Source organism: Lutra lutra, chromosome 16, assembly GCF_902655055.1.
Source record: "Lutra lutra chromosome 16, mLutLut1.2, whole genome shotgun sequence".
Classification (NCBI taxonomy): Eukaryota; Metazoa; Chordata; class Mammalia; order Carnivora; family Mustelidae; genus Lutra; species Lutra lutra.
The window spans coordinates 51,374,763-51,391,664 of record NC_062293.1 but is presented as its reverse complement, the minus strand read 5'-3'; the positions used below and the strand labels follow the sequence as shown (position 1 = coordinate 51,391,664).

General features: G+C 47.3%; 2 protein-coding genes across 3 annotated transcripts in view; one reads left to right on the top strand and one right to left on the bottom strand.

Moving 5' to 3' along the window:
- TTC19 (tetratricopeptide repeat domain 19) overlaps nt 1–1,179 on the bottom strand; it is a 31,306-nt gene extending 30,127 nt beyond the window's left edge. The window contains 2 exon segments of the mRNA XM_047709205.1: nt 716–846; nt 931–1,179. Coding sequence (XP_047565161.1) covers nt 716–846; nt 931–1,114 — 315 coding nt within the window. The 5' untranslated portion in view covers nt 1,115–1,179.
- A 74-nt stretch (nt 1,180–1,253) lies between these two features.
- ZSWIM7 (zinc finger SWIM-type containing 7) lies at nt 1,254–16,135 on the top strand. Of its 2 annotated transcripts, XR_007123586.1 has the most exons (6): nt 1,254–1,459; nt 4,017–4,038; nt 9,387–9,489; nt 13,888–13,992; nt 15,708–15,948; nt 15,980–16,135. XR_007123586.1 is itself a non-coding variant. In XM_047709206.1 (5 exons), the coding sequence occupies exons 1-5, from the start codon at nt 1,369–1,371 to the stop codon at nt 15,831–15,833; spliced, it is 447 nt and encodes a 148-aa protein (XP_047565162.1). In that variant the 5' UTR covers nt 1,254–1,368; the 3' UTR covers nt 15,834–16,135. The 2 variants fall into 2 exon arrangements, 1 of the variants encoding a protein (XP_047565162.1); XM_047709206.1 differs by having other exon boundaries at nt 15,708–16,135.
- The last annotated feature ends 767 nt before the right edge of the window (nt 16,136–16,902 follow it).

Sequence of the window (16,902 nt, the reverse complement as noted above, 5' to 3'; positions counted from 1 at the left end):
CTGTTGCTGGGCTGGAAGGGTACTGAGAGGTACCCGCAAGTTTTAAGACTGAGTAGGAGGTTTCCAGAGGCAAAAACTGGTAGACAGTGGCAAGGAGAAGATGGTGAAGGAACGTGCTGGGGAGGCTTTTGAGATCAACAGTCAGGTGTGAGAGGCAGGTGAGGCCTCGAACTGGAGAGGGCATGTCAGTAGCACACTGCAGCAGGGGAATATAAATTTGATGTCGTTAGCACCGAGGCGGCAGCGAGCCCGATGGCAGGCAGGAGATAACCTGAGGACGACAAAATAGAAAAGAACGTGGAGAAGAGGAAGGCTTTAGAGAAAGAACAGAACCAAACCGTGCACAAGCAACACTCAGGTGCATTTTCTGGACGCCACATACGTGCCCGATTCTCGACGCCCGATTCTCCCTTCGGTCCGGCTGGCTCCCTGACAAAAGCAACTACATTTCCGCTCATTTTGCTTGGATAAAAAAGCGAAGCCCGTGGTGCCCCCTCCATCTGCACTGGGGACTGCAGCGGTCTGCCTGCAGGCTCTGGAGTCTGACAAGCCTGGATGGATGCCAACACCGCCCCCCCCCCACCCCCAACCATGACCCATCGAATTCCCGGCAATTCTACCCCCGGAGCCCCCCATCCAGCGTTCGGGAAGCTGGAGCGAGCGCTGCGTACCCGCAGGGCCAACGAACGGGCCCCGCTCGCAAAGGCCGCCTCACCTTGGCTCTCTTCAGCAGCTGGATGATCTCGGCCTCGGTCTCGTCCGCCGCACCCTCGGCGGCGGCCCCGCCCGCTCCCTGCCGCTCCTCCTGCTCATCTGCCGCAGCGGGCCTCGAGAACCAGGCGAGCGCTGCGAGAAGGGGTCTGAGGTCACCGGGCCCGGCCTGCGCCCCGGTCCCCGCCCGGCCGGCCCCGCCCGGCCCGCGCCCCTCACCTGCCAGCAGCGGCAGCAGGCCCGGGCCTCCGCCGCGCGGCGCGACTCGGATTGCCGGCACCGCCACCTCAGGCGCCCGGCCCCCAGCGGGCCCCGGGAGCAGGCGCGCCGAGCAGGTCCGGCACCGCCGCCCCGCGGCCCGCAGGAGGCCTCGGCCCAGGCTCGGGCTCAGGAGCCGGTACATGCTCCCGCGGCGTCCTCGGCGCACTGCAGGCCCGGCCGGGTCCCAGGGCGGCCCGCCCCCAACGCCGAGCGCCCGCCGGATTGGTCGGGCCGCGAGACGGGAGGAGGCGGCGTCGTGGCTGCCCGCATGCGCGTGACGCGCGCCGACGACCCTGAGCCTTGCCCCGCCCCCGGCCGACGGCGGGAATTCTCCCCAGAGCCCTCGGAGCCTCGCACCTGCTGGGCTTTCCCGGGAGGCTAAGTACCTGGGACGCCATGGCCGTCGCCTTGCCAGGAGCCACGTTGCCCGCTGTCGTCGAGGAGCTCCTGAGCGAAATGGCCGCGGCGGTGCAGGAAAACGCGCGAAGTACGGGCCGGAGGGCGTGCGTAGCTGCGCTGTGGGCGGTGGACCTGGCCAAACCCGTGGGGAGGCGAGGGGCGGAGTTCGCTGGGCCTGCGGGGCGCCGGGTTGGGCGCGCTGACCCCGCTCTCTTCGTCCCGGCCTCTCCGGGCTTTTTTCTCCTATGGCTCTATTCCCAAACCCCAGTTCGTAAAAAAAAAAAGAAAAGAAAAGAAAAGGAAAAGGAAAGCCAGATTTGTGTAGGGAGCAGGCAGTGGTCCCAGCAGGCGGGCGGGGCCCCAGGGAGAGAAGGGCTGGGCGCTGCCGCGAGACCCGTGAGAAGGGGCCTCGGACCAGGAGGGCTCAAGAGATGGGAAGGGAGGCGAAGTTTTGAATTTTTAAGCTTGCCTGCGGTCTTTTTCTCCCCCCTCAAAATCTTAACTTTAACATTAATCTTCGCGTGCACTGTGTACGCCAGATAAATATTTCAGAAGCACGAAACGCAAACGCATACGCAAAGATTGGAGTAAATAGGGATATTGTGAGAGTACCTGTTTTTTTTTTTTTCCTCTGACCAGCAGAGGATGCTCTGTGACTGTTGCTTACGAAAATCACCCAGGTGATTTTAGATGATAATTCTAATCAAAACGCATCGACCAGTTAGAAATACTCAATCACTGTAAAAAACGGCCACTTAATAGCAGTGCAGACCTCAAAACTGCCGCTTTTTCACTTGGATAGCTTTTGTTTTAAAAGGACTGTTTTAAAAGGACCTCAAGAGGTCCCGTGTTTAAAGGATTGAGAAAAGTAATCCATACTGACACAAGCATAGTATATATATATATGTTTAAAAGATTAGGCCAGCCACGTATTCAAATATGTTCAGATCCCCAAAAAGGATGGGGGAAGAAAAGAGTCTTGTTAGCTGAAACAGTGGTTGCCAAAAGTAGGCTCTGTCTGGATGGGTTAATCCATACACTGCGACACTCTTAGCTCATGGCTCAGGCAGAGGGACCACGGCCATTGATTCGTGTTTATTTCCAGCAGAACCGTGTCCTGTTATTTTAAAATATTTGTTGTACATAGTGATACACTATTCCTGATCCCTATCCTTCGGTGATAATATTTTTAGATTGAGATTCTGAGTTTACGCTTGTATGATGATGTGATAGCAAATCACAGCTGGGCCACGTGGGAAGCTATGTTTACTTTTCCTTTCCTGCATAACTTTTTGTTTTCCCAAGAATTAACAACTGTTCTGGTTGTGTGTGTATGTGTTTTAGTTTTCTTTTTTAAAAATATATGCATAATGTATTATTTGCTTCAGGGGTACAGGACTGTGAATCATCAGTCTCTTTTTTTTTAAGATTTTTTATTTATTTATTTGACAGACAGAGATCACAAGTAGGCAGAGAGGCAGGCAGAGAGAGAGGGGGAAGCAGGCTCCCTGCCAAGCAGAGACCCAATGGGGTACTCCATCCCAGGACCCTGAGATCATGACCTAAGCCGAAGGCAGAGGCTTTAACCCACTGAACCACCCAGGCGGCCCTGAATCATCAGTCTTAATGCAATTCACAGCACTCACCATAGCACATACCCTCCTCAATGTCCATCATCCAGCCACCCTATGCCTCCCCTTCCACCCCACCCCTCCGGGTTTTTTTAGATGTCTATGTATGTATCCCTAATTCAATTTCAAATTCTTTACCCGTATTCTAAATCTCTACTGCAGGGGCACCTGGGTGGCTCAGTGGGTTAAGCCTCTGTCTTCGGCTCAGGTCGTGATCTCAGGGTCCTGGGTTCGAGCCCCACATTGGGCTCTCTGCTTGGCAGGGAGCCTGCTTACCCCCTCTCTCTCTGACTACTTGTGATCTCTCTCTCTGTCAAATAAATAGATAAAATCTTTTAAAAAAAATAAATAAATCTCCATCACATATGTTCAGATGACTGAGATGTTCTTAGTAGTTCTAGTACCTTCCTGAAGAAGAGTACATGAGGTATACTTTTTGAAGCTTTACATGTCTAAAACATTTTTTCCAACCTCACCCTTAAATGATAGCTTGGCTAGGTATTGAATTATATGTTGGAAATAATATTTCTTCAGACATCTGAAAGCATTATATCACTACCTTCTATCTCCTTAAACTTACTTTAAAAGTTTGTGTTATTTTAGCCATGCTCCCCCTGCCCCCAGCTTCATCTCCACCTCCAAAGCTATCTGGTGTCACCAATTTCTGAGGGTTTTAGGGGAAAGAAGGTAGTGGACTTTGGAGCATAAATGAGCTTATTGTTGTTTGGCTCTCTCCATTGCTAGCTTAGGATTCAGTTTCCTCGGGTCTTGTAAATTATTTTCCAGTATATCTTAGCTGTTTCTGCCTGCCCTTTCATCCTGAGGAGCTTATGGTTTTAGAGAAAAATACTTTTATTATTGTTTAGTGGGGTATTTGGAAGGAGTAAAGTTAGATGCATAGACTTAATTCACCATCTTACACAAAAATCTTTTTGGTTATAGACTTTTAATGATTTTTGTGTCTATGGCCACTGGTTTAACATGATTAACTTTCTTCCCATTCATGTTTTACAGTTCCTGACGAGCATCTGTTATCGTAAGTATATATCCTGTTATAATTGGGGTTTTTTTTTTTAACCATTAACGTGTTCTATTTAATTTTTTTTTAAGATTCTTATTTATTTATTTACTTATTTAGAAAGCTGGGGGAGGGGCAGAGAGAGGGAGAAAGAGAATCCCAAGCAGACTCCTTACTGGGTCCAGAGTCTGACAAAGGGCTGGATTCCACCACTCTGAGATCATGACCTGAGCCAAAATCAGGAGTCGAATGCTTAACCAACTGAGCCACCCAGATGCCCCAACCATTAATGTGTTTTGTTCTTAAGATTTTATTTATCTTGTGCACGAGAGATGGTGCACAAGTTGGGGGAGAGTCAGGCAGAGGGACCAGCAGGCTCCTTGCTGAGCAAGGAGCCCAATGAGGGATGTCCCAAGACCCTGGGATCATGACCTGAACCGAAGGCAGATACCCAACCAACTGAGCCACCCAGGCACCCACCATTAATGTGTTTTAAAAGCCAGATCCTTTCAACACCAACTCTTTAAGAAAATTTTTTTAAAGACTTTATTTATTTATTTGACAGAGATCACAAGTAGACAGAGAGGCAGGCAGAGAGAAGGGGAAGCAGGCTCCCCGCTGAGCAGAGAGCCCAATGCGGGGCTCGATCCCAGGACCCCAAGATCCCAACCCTAGCCGAAGGCAGAGGCTCAACCCACTGAGCCACCCAGGCGCCCCACCAACTCTTTACTTTTTTTTTTTTTTTTTTAAAGATTTTATTTATTTATTTGACAGAGAGATCACAAGCAGGCAGAGAGGCAGGCAGAGAGAGAGGAGGAAGCAGGCTCCCCGCTGAGCAGAGAGCCCGATGAGGGGCTCGATCCCAGGACTCTGAGATCATGACCTGAGCCGAAGGCAGCGGCTTAACCCACTGAGCCACCCAGGTGCCCCCAACTCTTTACTTTTAAAAGTACTCTTACGGGCGCCTGGGTGGCTCAGTGGGTTAAAGCCTCTGCCTTCGGCTCAGGTCATGGTCCCAGTGTCCTGGGATCGAGCCCCACATCGGGCTCTCTGCTCAGCGGGGAGCCTGCCTCCTCCTCTCTCTCTCTGCCTGCCTCTCCGCCTACTTGTGATTTCTATCTGTCAAATAAATAAATAAAATCTTTAAAAAAATAAAAAAATAAAAAAAAAAATAAAAGTACTCTTACTAAGAACAATGTTTTCTTGACATTGTTAAAAATCTGTCCAAAGCCAATACTATTCTTGATAATACAAGGTATTCTTGTGTTGTCCTATTTGCCCCCCCCTTTTTTTTAACATTGTTGAAGTAGGGGTGCCTGGCTCAGCATCTGACTCTTGATTTCAGATTGCGTCATGATCCTGGAGTCCTGGGATTGAGCCCACATTGGGCTCCCCACTTGGTGGGGAGTCTGCTTGTCTCCCTCTCCATCTGCCCCTCGTCCTGCTCACATGCGAGCACTCTCTCTCTCTCTCATAAATAAACAAATCTTTAAAAAACAACAACAAAAAAACATTGTTTTAGTAGTTGTAGTTGTTATACTGACACATGAAAAAGAAATTAAAAGCATGCCTATCTGTAAGGAAAGAGTTACCATTATTTGTAGATGATAGAAATGTTTAAAATCCAAGAGAATAAAGGTTTTTTATTACAGAGATTAAAAATTATTTTCCCTCATACACAAAGTTCAAAAATATAGCTACAACAAAAAAGTGAAAGCTACCTAGGAATGAGTAACATTTAATTGTGTATGCATTTGTACACTTAATGTTTAATAGTTTAGAAAGATATACACCAACCTATGCCAGTGATGATTTTAGAGGAAAGAAAAGAGAATTTAGGTTTACAAAAGGTTTTTGTTTTTTTTTTAAGATTTTTTATTTATTTGTCAGAGAGAGAGGGAGAGAGAGCAAGCACAGGCAGACAGAATGGCAGGCAGAGGCAGAGGGAGAAGCAGGCTCCCCGCCGAGCAAGGAGCCCGATGTGGGACTCGATCCCAGGACGCTGGGATCATGACCTAAGCCGAAGGCAGCCGCTTAACCAACTGAGCCACCCAGGCGTCCCAGGTTTACAAAAGGTTTTAACATTTCTCTACTAAATTTTTTATAGCGATTATTATTAGAAAATAAATTACTTTTAAAACAAAGAAAATAGGCAAATAATAAAAATGTAAATTAGCAAAAACTTTGGGGAAAAGGGTAAATCTTCCTAGTGATCATAAATATACAAATTAAAATAATGACACAACTTCCCATCTTTAAAACTGGCTACCACAAAAAAGATGTCGGTAAGAATGTCCCAGATGGGGGCACCTGGGTGGCTCAGTGGGTTAAGCGTCTGCCTTCGGCTCAGGACATGATCCCAGACTCCTGGGATAGAGTCCCACATTGGGCTCTCTGCTGAGCAGGGAGCCTGCTTCTCCCTCTGCCCCTCCCTCCTGCAGATGCACTCTCACTCTCTCTCTTTCTCTCAAATAAATAAAATCTTTAAAAAAAAAAAAAAAAGAATGTCCCACATGTTGCCAAGAACATGGAGAAAAGGGTAATTGATAACCTCTTGGTAGAAGTGTCAACTGGAAACTAATCTGGCCGCAGGCCATGGAGCTTTAAAACATGCACATGTTCTTTGGTTTACAAATTCCATTTATAAGAGTGTATCCCAAAGAAGTGCTCATGCATGTTCATCAAGATTTTACAGTGAGTATATTCATCCAGTATTGCTTATGGTAGCAAAAACGAAAACAGACCCACCTGGAAACAGTCTAGTGATTCACATTAGATTTAAGAAACTCTAATTATCTAAACACAGAGTTTGGGGAGAAGCAAGATAATTTATCTCTATAGTGGAACTCTTTGTAACCATTAAGAGTGAATAAAAAAATACTCAGGAGGGTGTTCACCATAAAATATAAAGTTACAAAGACAGGTATAAAAATTCTTACTAGATTCATTTTTAAAGTTAACCATGATTAATTGATAAAGTTATGACAAATTTTATTTTTCTTTGCCCATAGATAATCTTCATGTTTTAATGAAAAAATTTAAAATTCTTCCCATTCTACTAGTTTGTTGTATCAAGAGACTAGATTGTTGGAAAATGAAGAATTTGAACATTTTAATCTTGAAGATAGTAGCTCTATCTTCATGTTTTGTGTCAGATCACATGAGTTGTTTAAAACATTAACTTCTATTTTAGTTCAACTCATCCATTTTATTTTCCAGTTTATAAAAATAACTCCTGCTCATAAAAAAAAAAAATGTTCTTGGTTGGGGCACCTGGTGGCTCAGTCAGTTAAATATCGGCCTTCGGCTTGGGTCAGGATCTCAGGATCCTGGGATTGAATCCTGCATTAGGCTCCCTCCTCAGCAGGGAGCCTGCTTCTCCCTCTGCCTCTCACTCATGCTTTCTCTCTCAAATAAATAAAATACAAAAAAAAAATGTTCTTGGAAGATAAAGAAAACATGAAAAGCATCAACAATCATACCACCCAGTGATAATCACTGTTACAGTTTGTGTTTGCCTTTTTTTTTTAAATGTTTTATTTTGAGATCATGGATTTTTTTTTAAACTTTTTTTTTTTAAGATTTTATTTATTTATTTGTCAGAGAGAGTGAGCACAGGCAGACAGAGAGGCAGGCAGAGGCAGAGGGAGAAGCAGGCTCCCTGCTGAGCAGGGAGCCCAATGTGGGACTCGATCCCAGGACACTGGGATCACGACCTGAGCTGAAGGCAGCCGCCTAACCAACTGAGCCACCCAGGCGTCCCAGAGATCATGGATTTTCTTAAAAAAAAATTTTTAACATGGGGCGCCTGGGTGGCTTAGTTGTTAAGCGTCTGCCTTCAGCTCACGTCATAATCTCAGGGTCCTGGGATCGAGCCCCGAGGGGGGGCTCCCTGCTCAGCAGGAGGCCTGCTTCTCCCTCTCCCACTCCCCGTACTTGTGTTCCCTCTCTTGCTGTCTGTCACATAAATAATCTTAAAAAAAAATTTTTTTTTTAAACATGAATGAGAGTTTCTGAATACCTAATTTTGTACCCAATCTTTCTCACCTAAGAATTTTCCCACATTTTGGGGGAATTTTTTCTGATCTGTCATTTAAAGGTGGATAGCCTTTATTACTAATACAAAAAGTACAAATGACTACCCATCAGATGCTCAGCATGAAAGTCTGATAATACTCGTATTGGTTAGGATGTGGGGAAACTCAAACTCATGAAGTGCTGCTGGTGGGACTGCAGTTCCCACTGTGGAAAGCTATTAGCAACACCTATGAAAGCTGAAAAATGGGGGCGCCTGGCTGGCTCAGTGGGTTAAAGCCTCTGCCTTCGGCTCAGGTCATGATCCCTGGGTCCTGCAATGGAGCCCTGCATCAGGCTCTCTGCTCAGCAGGGAGCCTGCTTCCCCCTCTCTCTCTGTCTCTCTGCCTACTTGTGATCTCTGTCTGTCAAATAAATAAATAAAATATTTTTTTTTAAAAGATGAAAAATGCACACATCCTAGGGCTCAGCAAGTCTAATATAAGCAGGAAGAATTCCCACCTAAGTGCATTAGGGACATGTACAGGGATAACTGAGTATTATTTATAATGTAGCACAGAAACGGAATTGCCTATCAGCGTACTTAAAAAATAAACTACATGTACACACAGTGGAATGTTACTCAGAAATTAAATTAAAAAATATGTATGTCAACATGCATCATTTTCAGAAGCATACTGAATAGGAAAAACCAAGTTGCCAAAAAAAGCCTACAATATATCTTTTTTGTGTTCTAAAACTTACGAAACAAGATCACACGCAAGTACGTGTATGCGCATGTGCTGTGTATACATATTCAGTACTTTGTCAAATACAATAGAAAAACATTAGCAGGAAGGAAACCAGTGCATGCAGTCACCTCGGGTGAAAGTTAATTGGGAAGAACAGGAAGCAGTATAATGTGTAAACAGGGCTTTTTCTGTAAACATGTTAACATTCTAGGGGGTTTAACGTTACATGGGTTTTTGCTGTATTCTTTTTTTCCCAAATTAAAATGAATTTTTTTTTAAAAAATGCCAAAGGTGGGGCGCCTGGGTTGCTCAGTGGGTTAAAGCCTCTGCCTTCTGCTCAGGTCATGATCCCAGGGTCCTGGGATCGAGCCCCACATCGGGCTCTCTGCTCAGCGGGGAGCCTGCTTCCCCCTCTCTCTCTCTGCCTGCCTCTGCCTACCTGTGATCTCTGTCTGTCAAATAAATAAATAAATAATCTTTTTTTAAATAAATAAATAAATAAATAAATAAATAAAAAATGCCAAAGGTGATTCCTTGTGTTAAGTTCCTCTGGTGACTGTGAGAGTGGGCGTCTAACGTGAAAACCTCCTTGTTTCCCAGGCTGAAGTTCATCTTCGGCTCATCGGCAGTCCAGGCTTTGGACCTCGTGGACCGACAGTCCGTCACCTTAATCTCATCACCCAGTGGGAGGCGTGTTTACCAGGTAGAAATCTAGAGGTGGGGATCAGCTCAATAAGGAAACACCCCTGACTACCAAATGTTTTCAGGAATCCCAGTATTTCCTGGCTATTGAAAAGCAAATGACCCAACTTCAGAAAATCAGTGTATTAGTAATGAAGATAAGCTAACTAAGACCTCTTAACCCTACCTGGTAGCAATGTATGGAACTGGCAATGACACGGAGAAGCTGTTTTCTCAAGTCGAATGGCATGGAGTTGATTTTTGCTTCCTTGTGTTTGATAACAGGCACTTTACTCCCAAAAACTGTGTTGACACTTCCACCTTGTTCCTTATCTCTTGCCTACAAGCAAAAGCCAGAATGCATTTTGAGGTCCTTCTGCATGCTCAGATTCATCTACCAGAAGTGTTCTTTCAAAACTGCTGCTCGGGGCGCCTGGGTGGCTCAGTGGGTTAAGCCTCTACCTTCAGCTCGGGTCGTGATCTCAGGGTCCTGGGATCGAGCCCCGCATCGGGCTCTCTGCACAGCAGGGAGCCTGCTTTCCCCTCTCTCTCTGCCTGCCTCTCTGCCTACTTGTAATCTCTCTCTTTAAGAAAAAAAACAAAAACTGCTGCTCAAGGCAGATTGTCTACCTGGACTTTAGTTTTGTCCTCTGGAATTTAATATGCGTAGATCTGTAAAGTGATAGCCTCTTATCAGACTCTGAGAGACTCAGATTTCCTTGTGTTGTTGATAATCCCCCCCCCACAACCCTCCAAGCCCAAGTAGGTATTTATCTTGCAGGAAACTGAGATGCAAAAAGTAAACTCACATCTAGCCGCTGGGGTTTGTAACTGCTGTTCCACACTGCCTATCTATAAACAGTGGGCCACACCCCAACCCATTCCCACTCCCCCGCACCCCAGCCTAGTTATATGAGACAAGGGTAAGTGTCGTGGGATTGAGGGAGGGGAATCTTGTGAATGAAATAAAAATACGGGCAGTGTTCTCCCCAAACTTTGAGTCCGGGGGCACCTGGCTGGCTCAGTGGGTAGAGGGCATGACTCTTGATCTCGGGATTGTAGGTTCAAGGCCCACATTGGGTATAGAGATTACTTGAAAATAAAATATTTAAAAAATTGTGTATGTGTGTATCTGGCTTGGAAGGAGTAAAGAAGCCATCAGCTCTAGTATGTCATCCAGGTCTTGCTGAAAACAAGGAAGTAGGAAGTTTTTCAGCATTTGGATTCTGGTTTATTTATGATGAACTTCTCAGAGCTGAGACCATGTCCATTAATTCCTAGAGAGGGAGGAAAGCCTCCTTGGGCAAATAGGTACCTTTGCTTAGTGAACTAGCTGGCTGTTCCACATTATAGCATAACTTAACCCATCTGGCAAAATCTTCATCCGTTTCTTCATTAAGGAAAATGGGTTAGTTAATGTTGAGTGCCGGAGTTAACACTGCATTTACGTAAAAGAAGCCACCTGTTAGAATTTTGTCAGGGCGAACTCAACAGATTACTAATCAAAGCTATTAAACGATGTTGTACCTGACGAGGTGTTTCCATTTTACTTCTTAGTGTTTTTATTTGGCGTTTCTAGGGAGCTAAAATACCTGGAACAAGAAGGGCCCTTGAGTTTTTCCATCTTTTAGTTTCAGATTTTTTTTGTCTTCATCCCAGTATTAGCGTAACACTTGACCTGTGCAAACAGACTTCTAAGTGCCCTCCAGTTCTAAGATCTAGTCATTAGTTAAAATCTTAAAAGGTTTTATTTGAAATAATTCAATTCTTGTTGACTTTTTGTTGCTCCCAAGATTGCCACTTGTTTAACTTTCATCATTCCCATCCTGTATTCTATTACATTGCTTTATTCGTCATAAAAACGCAAACTTCCTAGTACTGTGACTTTCAGCTTGGACTTTGAATTAAATGAGGCTGTAGAACTCTCATATACACTCTCAAATTAACCTTAATGGTCTCATTGTACACTAAGATAGTCCGAATTTGGCTTAAGTAAGAAGTTCTCTGAGATGATAAAAGTTGAGTCAGACACTGTCTGACCCCCCCCACTGGTCATCTTCCCATAGGTCACGCTACGGGACTGTTACTGTCTTCCAGATACAGCAGTAATTATTCCAAAGTCGTCACTGCTGTTGTCACCTGAGTTGCTTGTCTGTAGACTTTCTGGGGTCACCTAGAGAGAGGGATGCATCGGTCAGGAGAGCCTAAGTTAGGAGGGGGCAACCATGACTCCCAAATGTCAAAGGCTTCCAGAAACAAAGCTGTATGTCTCAGTCATGCTTCCTGTCGGTTCCGAGTTGGCTGTCATCTACTCAGAACGTCTTCACTCAGCGATCCGCGTCTGCGCAGCAGCCCTTCTCTGGAGTATTGTGGGTCTCACAGCAGAGAGGAGGAGGATGTGGTCGGTGCCAGTCTGTCGTTTCTGCGTGGCTACACCCATCTTCCCGGCTAAAGCGGATCACACAGCCAGCCGGTATTTAATAGGGCAGCAGTGTATGATCTCTCAGAGGCACCGAGCACAGGGCACAACAGATCATACAGCTGAGTACTGGGATGGCTCCTGAGAGGCCGGCAGCAGCCGTAAAACAGACTGTGCTTGCGAGCGGACGACCGTCCAGGTGGGTCGTGCTCCTTAGAAGCCGCCGGAACCACAGCCTACTTCCCCCAGGGGAGGCTCCTACGAGTCTACTCACGGCCTCTGTTTCCTATTACCCAGATGTTTCTTTTTTAAAAGCTCTCTCCTTCTGGGGATAAACCTTGCAGACTGTGAGTGGACAAGTGGGGGCAGAAGCAGGGGCAGTTCTGGGAGGGGAGGGCATTTTTCCATTCAAGTCTGAAGCCACTGAGTTAGATGATCCCTGAGGTCAATTTCCAGTTGTAATCATTTCTAACTCAGATTTTTGGCTGATTACTGGATTCATTAGTCATCCGATGGCTAGATAAGGAAGAAGCAAATTCACAATTTACTATCTCTGGACAGTGTTCACTGCCTCAGGTAGTTGAACATTGTACTTTTAGTCTTAGCCAGCCCCTGACAGGATCAGGCACGGGAGCATCTGTAGACTCTCTCTCCCTCCCTAAGTCGCCTGGCACCGGTTCTGCACAGTCCAGAGAGTTCTGAAGGACTGGAGACCCGCAAGAAGAAGCTGGACAATGATTCAAGTCATTATAGAATTCCAGAGGCTAATGCCTGCTTAAATTTACACCTAGAGAGAAGAGGTAGAGGAAAGGAAGGAATCTAACATTTTATCTATTGGTAATGGTTCGGAGACCCAAGAATTGTTCACATCACTGCTGGATGTTGGGTTTTTCCCAGGATGAAGTGGAAAACAGTCTGGTTTCAGACTGTCATCACTTTGACAAACACAATGCTGGAGCTCTGGTCTTCTCTTGCGGCCTTCCCAGTGGCTTTATTCTTTGCTGGGGAGGAAGAGGGGAGATTTTCAGGAGTGCTGACTTTTTTTTTTTTTTTTTTTTTTTTTGGGGGGAGTCCTGGCCTTTTCATTTAATCTGCCCATCTCAGAGCCTAAAACTAATTTGAAAGCCGTGGGTTAAATTCCTAAGTGGCAGGTCATTGTAAAATACTCCTCAGGATGTTTTTACTTCCTTGGATACTGATTTTACATTTCAGGTCCCGGACCTTTTTGGTTTGGGCTGCTTGGAGGTGGAGAGATGTCCACGAGCGATTTCTCCAGAAGGTTTGTCCATTCATGCCACAGACACATCATAATTTCCCTGTACGCCTGTCTGCTTCTGTCCCCCGACTACCAACAAGGTAGTTTGTTCCTGGACTAGGCCTCTCACCAGCCCCTCAAGTATCTGCATCCTCCTTCCATCCTGCCTGGTGAATCGGCAGTTCCAGGCTTGCCTCGGTTCAGAGACCTCCACCCTGGCCGCTGAGTCATCCCTTTTGCAAGATTCTTTGCTTTGTTTGTTCTCCCTGCTCTCAAATGTTTTTTAAGAGCCCTTTCCTTCTTCTGAACACCGGTCTTCCTGCCGCACTGCTCACCGGTTTTCACACTTGGTTTGGGTGTGTGGCGGAAGCTTTAGAAACGCTCACACCTACTGTGAGATACAAAAGGTTAAGAAACAGCAAAGTGTTGGGAGGGGACGGGTCCCTCCACCTCTCTGCAGGCAGCCCATGGAGCGGGCTCTCTAAACCGCTAGGGAGAGGACTAAGGCCGTTTGTACAGGAGGTTTAGCTGGTCTGAAACTCCAGTTTTGCTGTATCTTCATACAGCAGAGCCCCGAGTCTGCACACAGGGAAGTGGGGTCTCCCCTTTTGGGTCAGACGTTACTGCAGTTCCCAGCGTGATTTGCAGGGCAACCCGGAGTCCTCAGATGGATAAACTTAAGGGAAGGGAGCCATTTCCCAGCACACCTCTCCCGAGTCTGATTTCATCTGTCCTTTTCCTTCTAGGTACTTGGAAGTTCTGGTAAAACATACACATGTCTGGCTTCTTGTCATTACTGCTCGTGTCCTGCCTTTGCCTTCTCAGTGCTGCGGAAGAGTGACAGCCTGCTGGTGAGGAGGGGAAGGCTCTTCCCTCTCTGGGCAGATTAGCAAGTTCTTGGCCCTTACCGGGTGGCTTAAGAGTTGTACAAAAGAGGAATTTTTTTTTTTTTTAAAGATTTTATTTATTTATTTGACAGAGAGAAATCACAAGTAGGCAGAGAGGCAGGCAGAGAGAGAGAGGAGGAAGCAGGCTTCCTGCTGAGCAGAAAGCCCGATGCGGGGCTCGAACCCAGGACCTGGGATCATGACCTGAGCCGAAGGCAGCGGCTTAACCCACTGAGCCATCCAGGCGCCCCAAGAGGAATTTTTTTAATTTAAGATTTTATTTACTTACTGAAGAGAGAGAGAGCGTGCGCGCGCGCACACACAAGCTGGGTTGAAGGGCAGAGGGGGAAGCAGGCTCCACACTGAGCCGGGAGCCCGGTGCAGGGCTCGATCCCGGGACCCCGAGATCATGACCTGAGCTGAAGGCAGACACTCAACCCACTGAGCCACCCAGGCGCCCCCAAAACAGGAATTTTTACCATGTATCGAAACAAATGGCTGACTGTCCTTGCTTGCAGAGTCATCTCTTTTGGGATTACCCGCCCCCCCAAAATGCAGGGTCATTTTTAGATCTATATCCATTACCAAGTCTTTTATTTAAAAGGTCACAGATGAAGCTTTGGGGAGGGCAACAAGGTAATCTCGAAAGCTGGCTCTGGGGAATTAGCCCAATAAAAACAGGAGCTAAACTGGTCATTGGCGTGTCTGTGTGTCCCCTGCTGCAGCTATGAGGTGTTCTTTCCCACTGCTCGTCAGACGGCCTGGCAGTGAGCCACGCCGGCCTCGCACACGAGGCAGGAGAGCACGTGGAGACTTTTGCCCACTTCACAGGCGCCCAGAACATCAAGCAGGAGCAAGATATACTCCCGTAACTCCTTATTTCCGAGGAGAAAGCACTACCCACCTGAGAGCAGGTAGCTATTTTGTAAGACCTGCCAGGGAAAATTACAGTATCTGCTCCGTGCTTCCCCTCTCTCTCTCACTGTTAAGCTGGTAAACATCCTGGGAACGGGGGCGGCTGGTTGCGCATCTCATCATTCAAAGACCAGCTTCACAGCTGGTGTGTCATAGCTGTGCTCCGCCGGTGAAGGGACAGGATCAAACTTCGGGCCCCTTCAGTATCTGAAGCTGAGCGTGTTCTGTGACAGAAGGTCCCGCATGTCCCCAGAGGTGTGTCCAGGCTGCTACAGGGGAGGGTTCCACCACCCACCAGCAGGTCCCCCGCAGGGCAGTGCGCAGTGAAGGGAGCAGACCACAGACTGGGTGCGTGGGTAGAATGGGGCTGAGGCCTGTCCTCGTGGGCTGGCGGACAGATTTCAATGAGCTCATCTGCGAGAAGCACCGAGCGACACGGCAGGTCAGGGAATGTTCGGCATTGCCGTCAAGAGCGTTCTGAAGGCTGGAAGAAGGCAGCAGAGCGGAAGATGAAAATGAGGGGCCCGTCTTGCTTCTCACTGTGGGTTATAAACCCTGTGCCAGTCCCAAAACAACAGGCAAAGTAAAACTTCCTTTATCCCCTCAGATTTCTAGAAGGAACACATCGTGTCCTCCTCAGCTGCACTTTTTAGGCAGTGAGTCTGTAACGTGTGGGCCCTACTCCCTCCCTAGTAAGTGTGGCGAGCGGTCCTGGTCAGTGTCAGCCCTGCCCGTGTCTAACAGGTTTGTGTCTTGTGTTCCAGTGCAAGCACCTCCTGGCGATTTATCTTAGTCAGGTGATGGGAACCTGTCGACAGCTAAAGGTCTCTGACAAGCAACTGACTGACCTATTATTCGTGAAGAAGAAACAAGCAGCACAGAAGGTATAGACGCTGTTATCTTGTAGACATGGTTATCTTTCAAAACAGGAGTCCCACCCAGAAACACATTTAACCTACCAAGCTTCACACGGAAGAGAGGTGAAATAGATCTTCTGGAGACTTCGTGCCACTGCCTCTGTTCCCTCACGGGTAAGAGAATGAGCTGCAAGCCAGATGTGCGTGTGCTTTGAAGCTCTACAATTTCTCCTGAAAAGTCTGAGCCTCGTGGGTCAGTTTCCAAGCCAAAGCAAGCCTCTGACCAAACAAAGCCGAATACCATGTCCTGTCTGCAGTTAGATTTTTTTTTTTTTAATTTATTTGAAAGAGAGAGATGGCACAAGCTGGGGGGGGTGGCAGGCAGAGGGAGAAGCCAGCACCCCGCTGATCAGGCAACCCAACTCGGGACTCACTCCCAGGACCCCGGGATCATGACCTGAGCTGAAGGCAGATGCTTCACCGGCTGAGCATCCCAGGTGCCCAGTTAGATTCTTAAGTCCCTGAAGTACTAGTAATTTTTAAGAGGCTAGAATAGTAGATGACTCTGGTCAGGTGAAGTTTAGATGGGCGTTCCTCCCTTTCCCGGGACCCAGAAGTTTGTCTGCAGCAAAGCAGAGGAGAGACGTGGAGAAGCACAGGCGCACCAGAAGCCTCCGTGGCTCTCGTTTCCAGGAGCTGCAGCCGGTCCGCGGAGCCGGGGCCAGAGTGCGCACCGGCTGTAGTGTTAGACATCCGTGCCGTAGGCAAGGGAAGGGGTGGTTTGCTCTGCCTGCCCGCAGAGCCCTGCGCCAGGCCGAAGGAAGGAAGGGGCTACACGTCCCGCCCGGAAGGAAGCCCAGAAACTACTAGGGGTTTCCAGTCTGAAGAAGAAAAACACCCGAGAGCTACCAAGAGACGTGTTTTAGGAGGGAAAGAGATGGGACTCGGTTGGACCCGGAGAGAGTGAAGGAGCCGTGACCATAACCGTGAAAATAAGACCGCGCGCAACCAGGAGAACTTAGTAAAGCTGTTCCCAGCCGGAGCAGGAGCCTGGAGAGCCACAAACACTCTGGCTCCGCGGGGGCTCATAAATCTGCAGTGT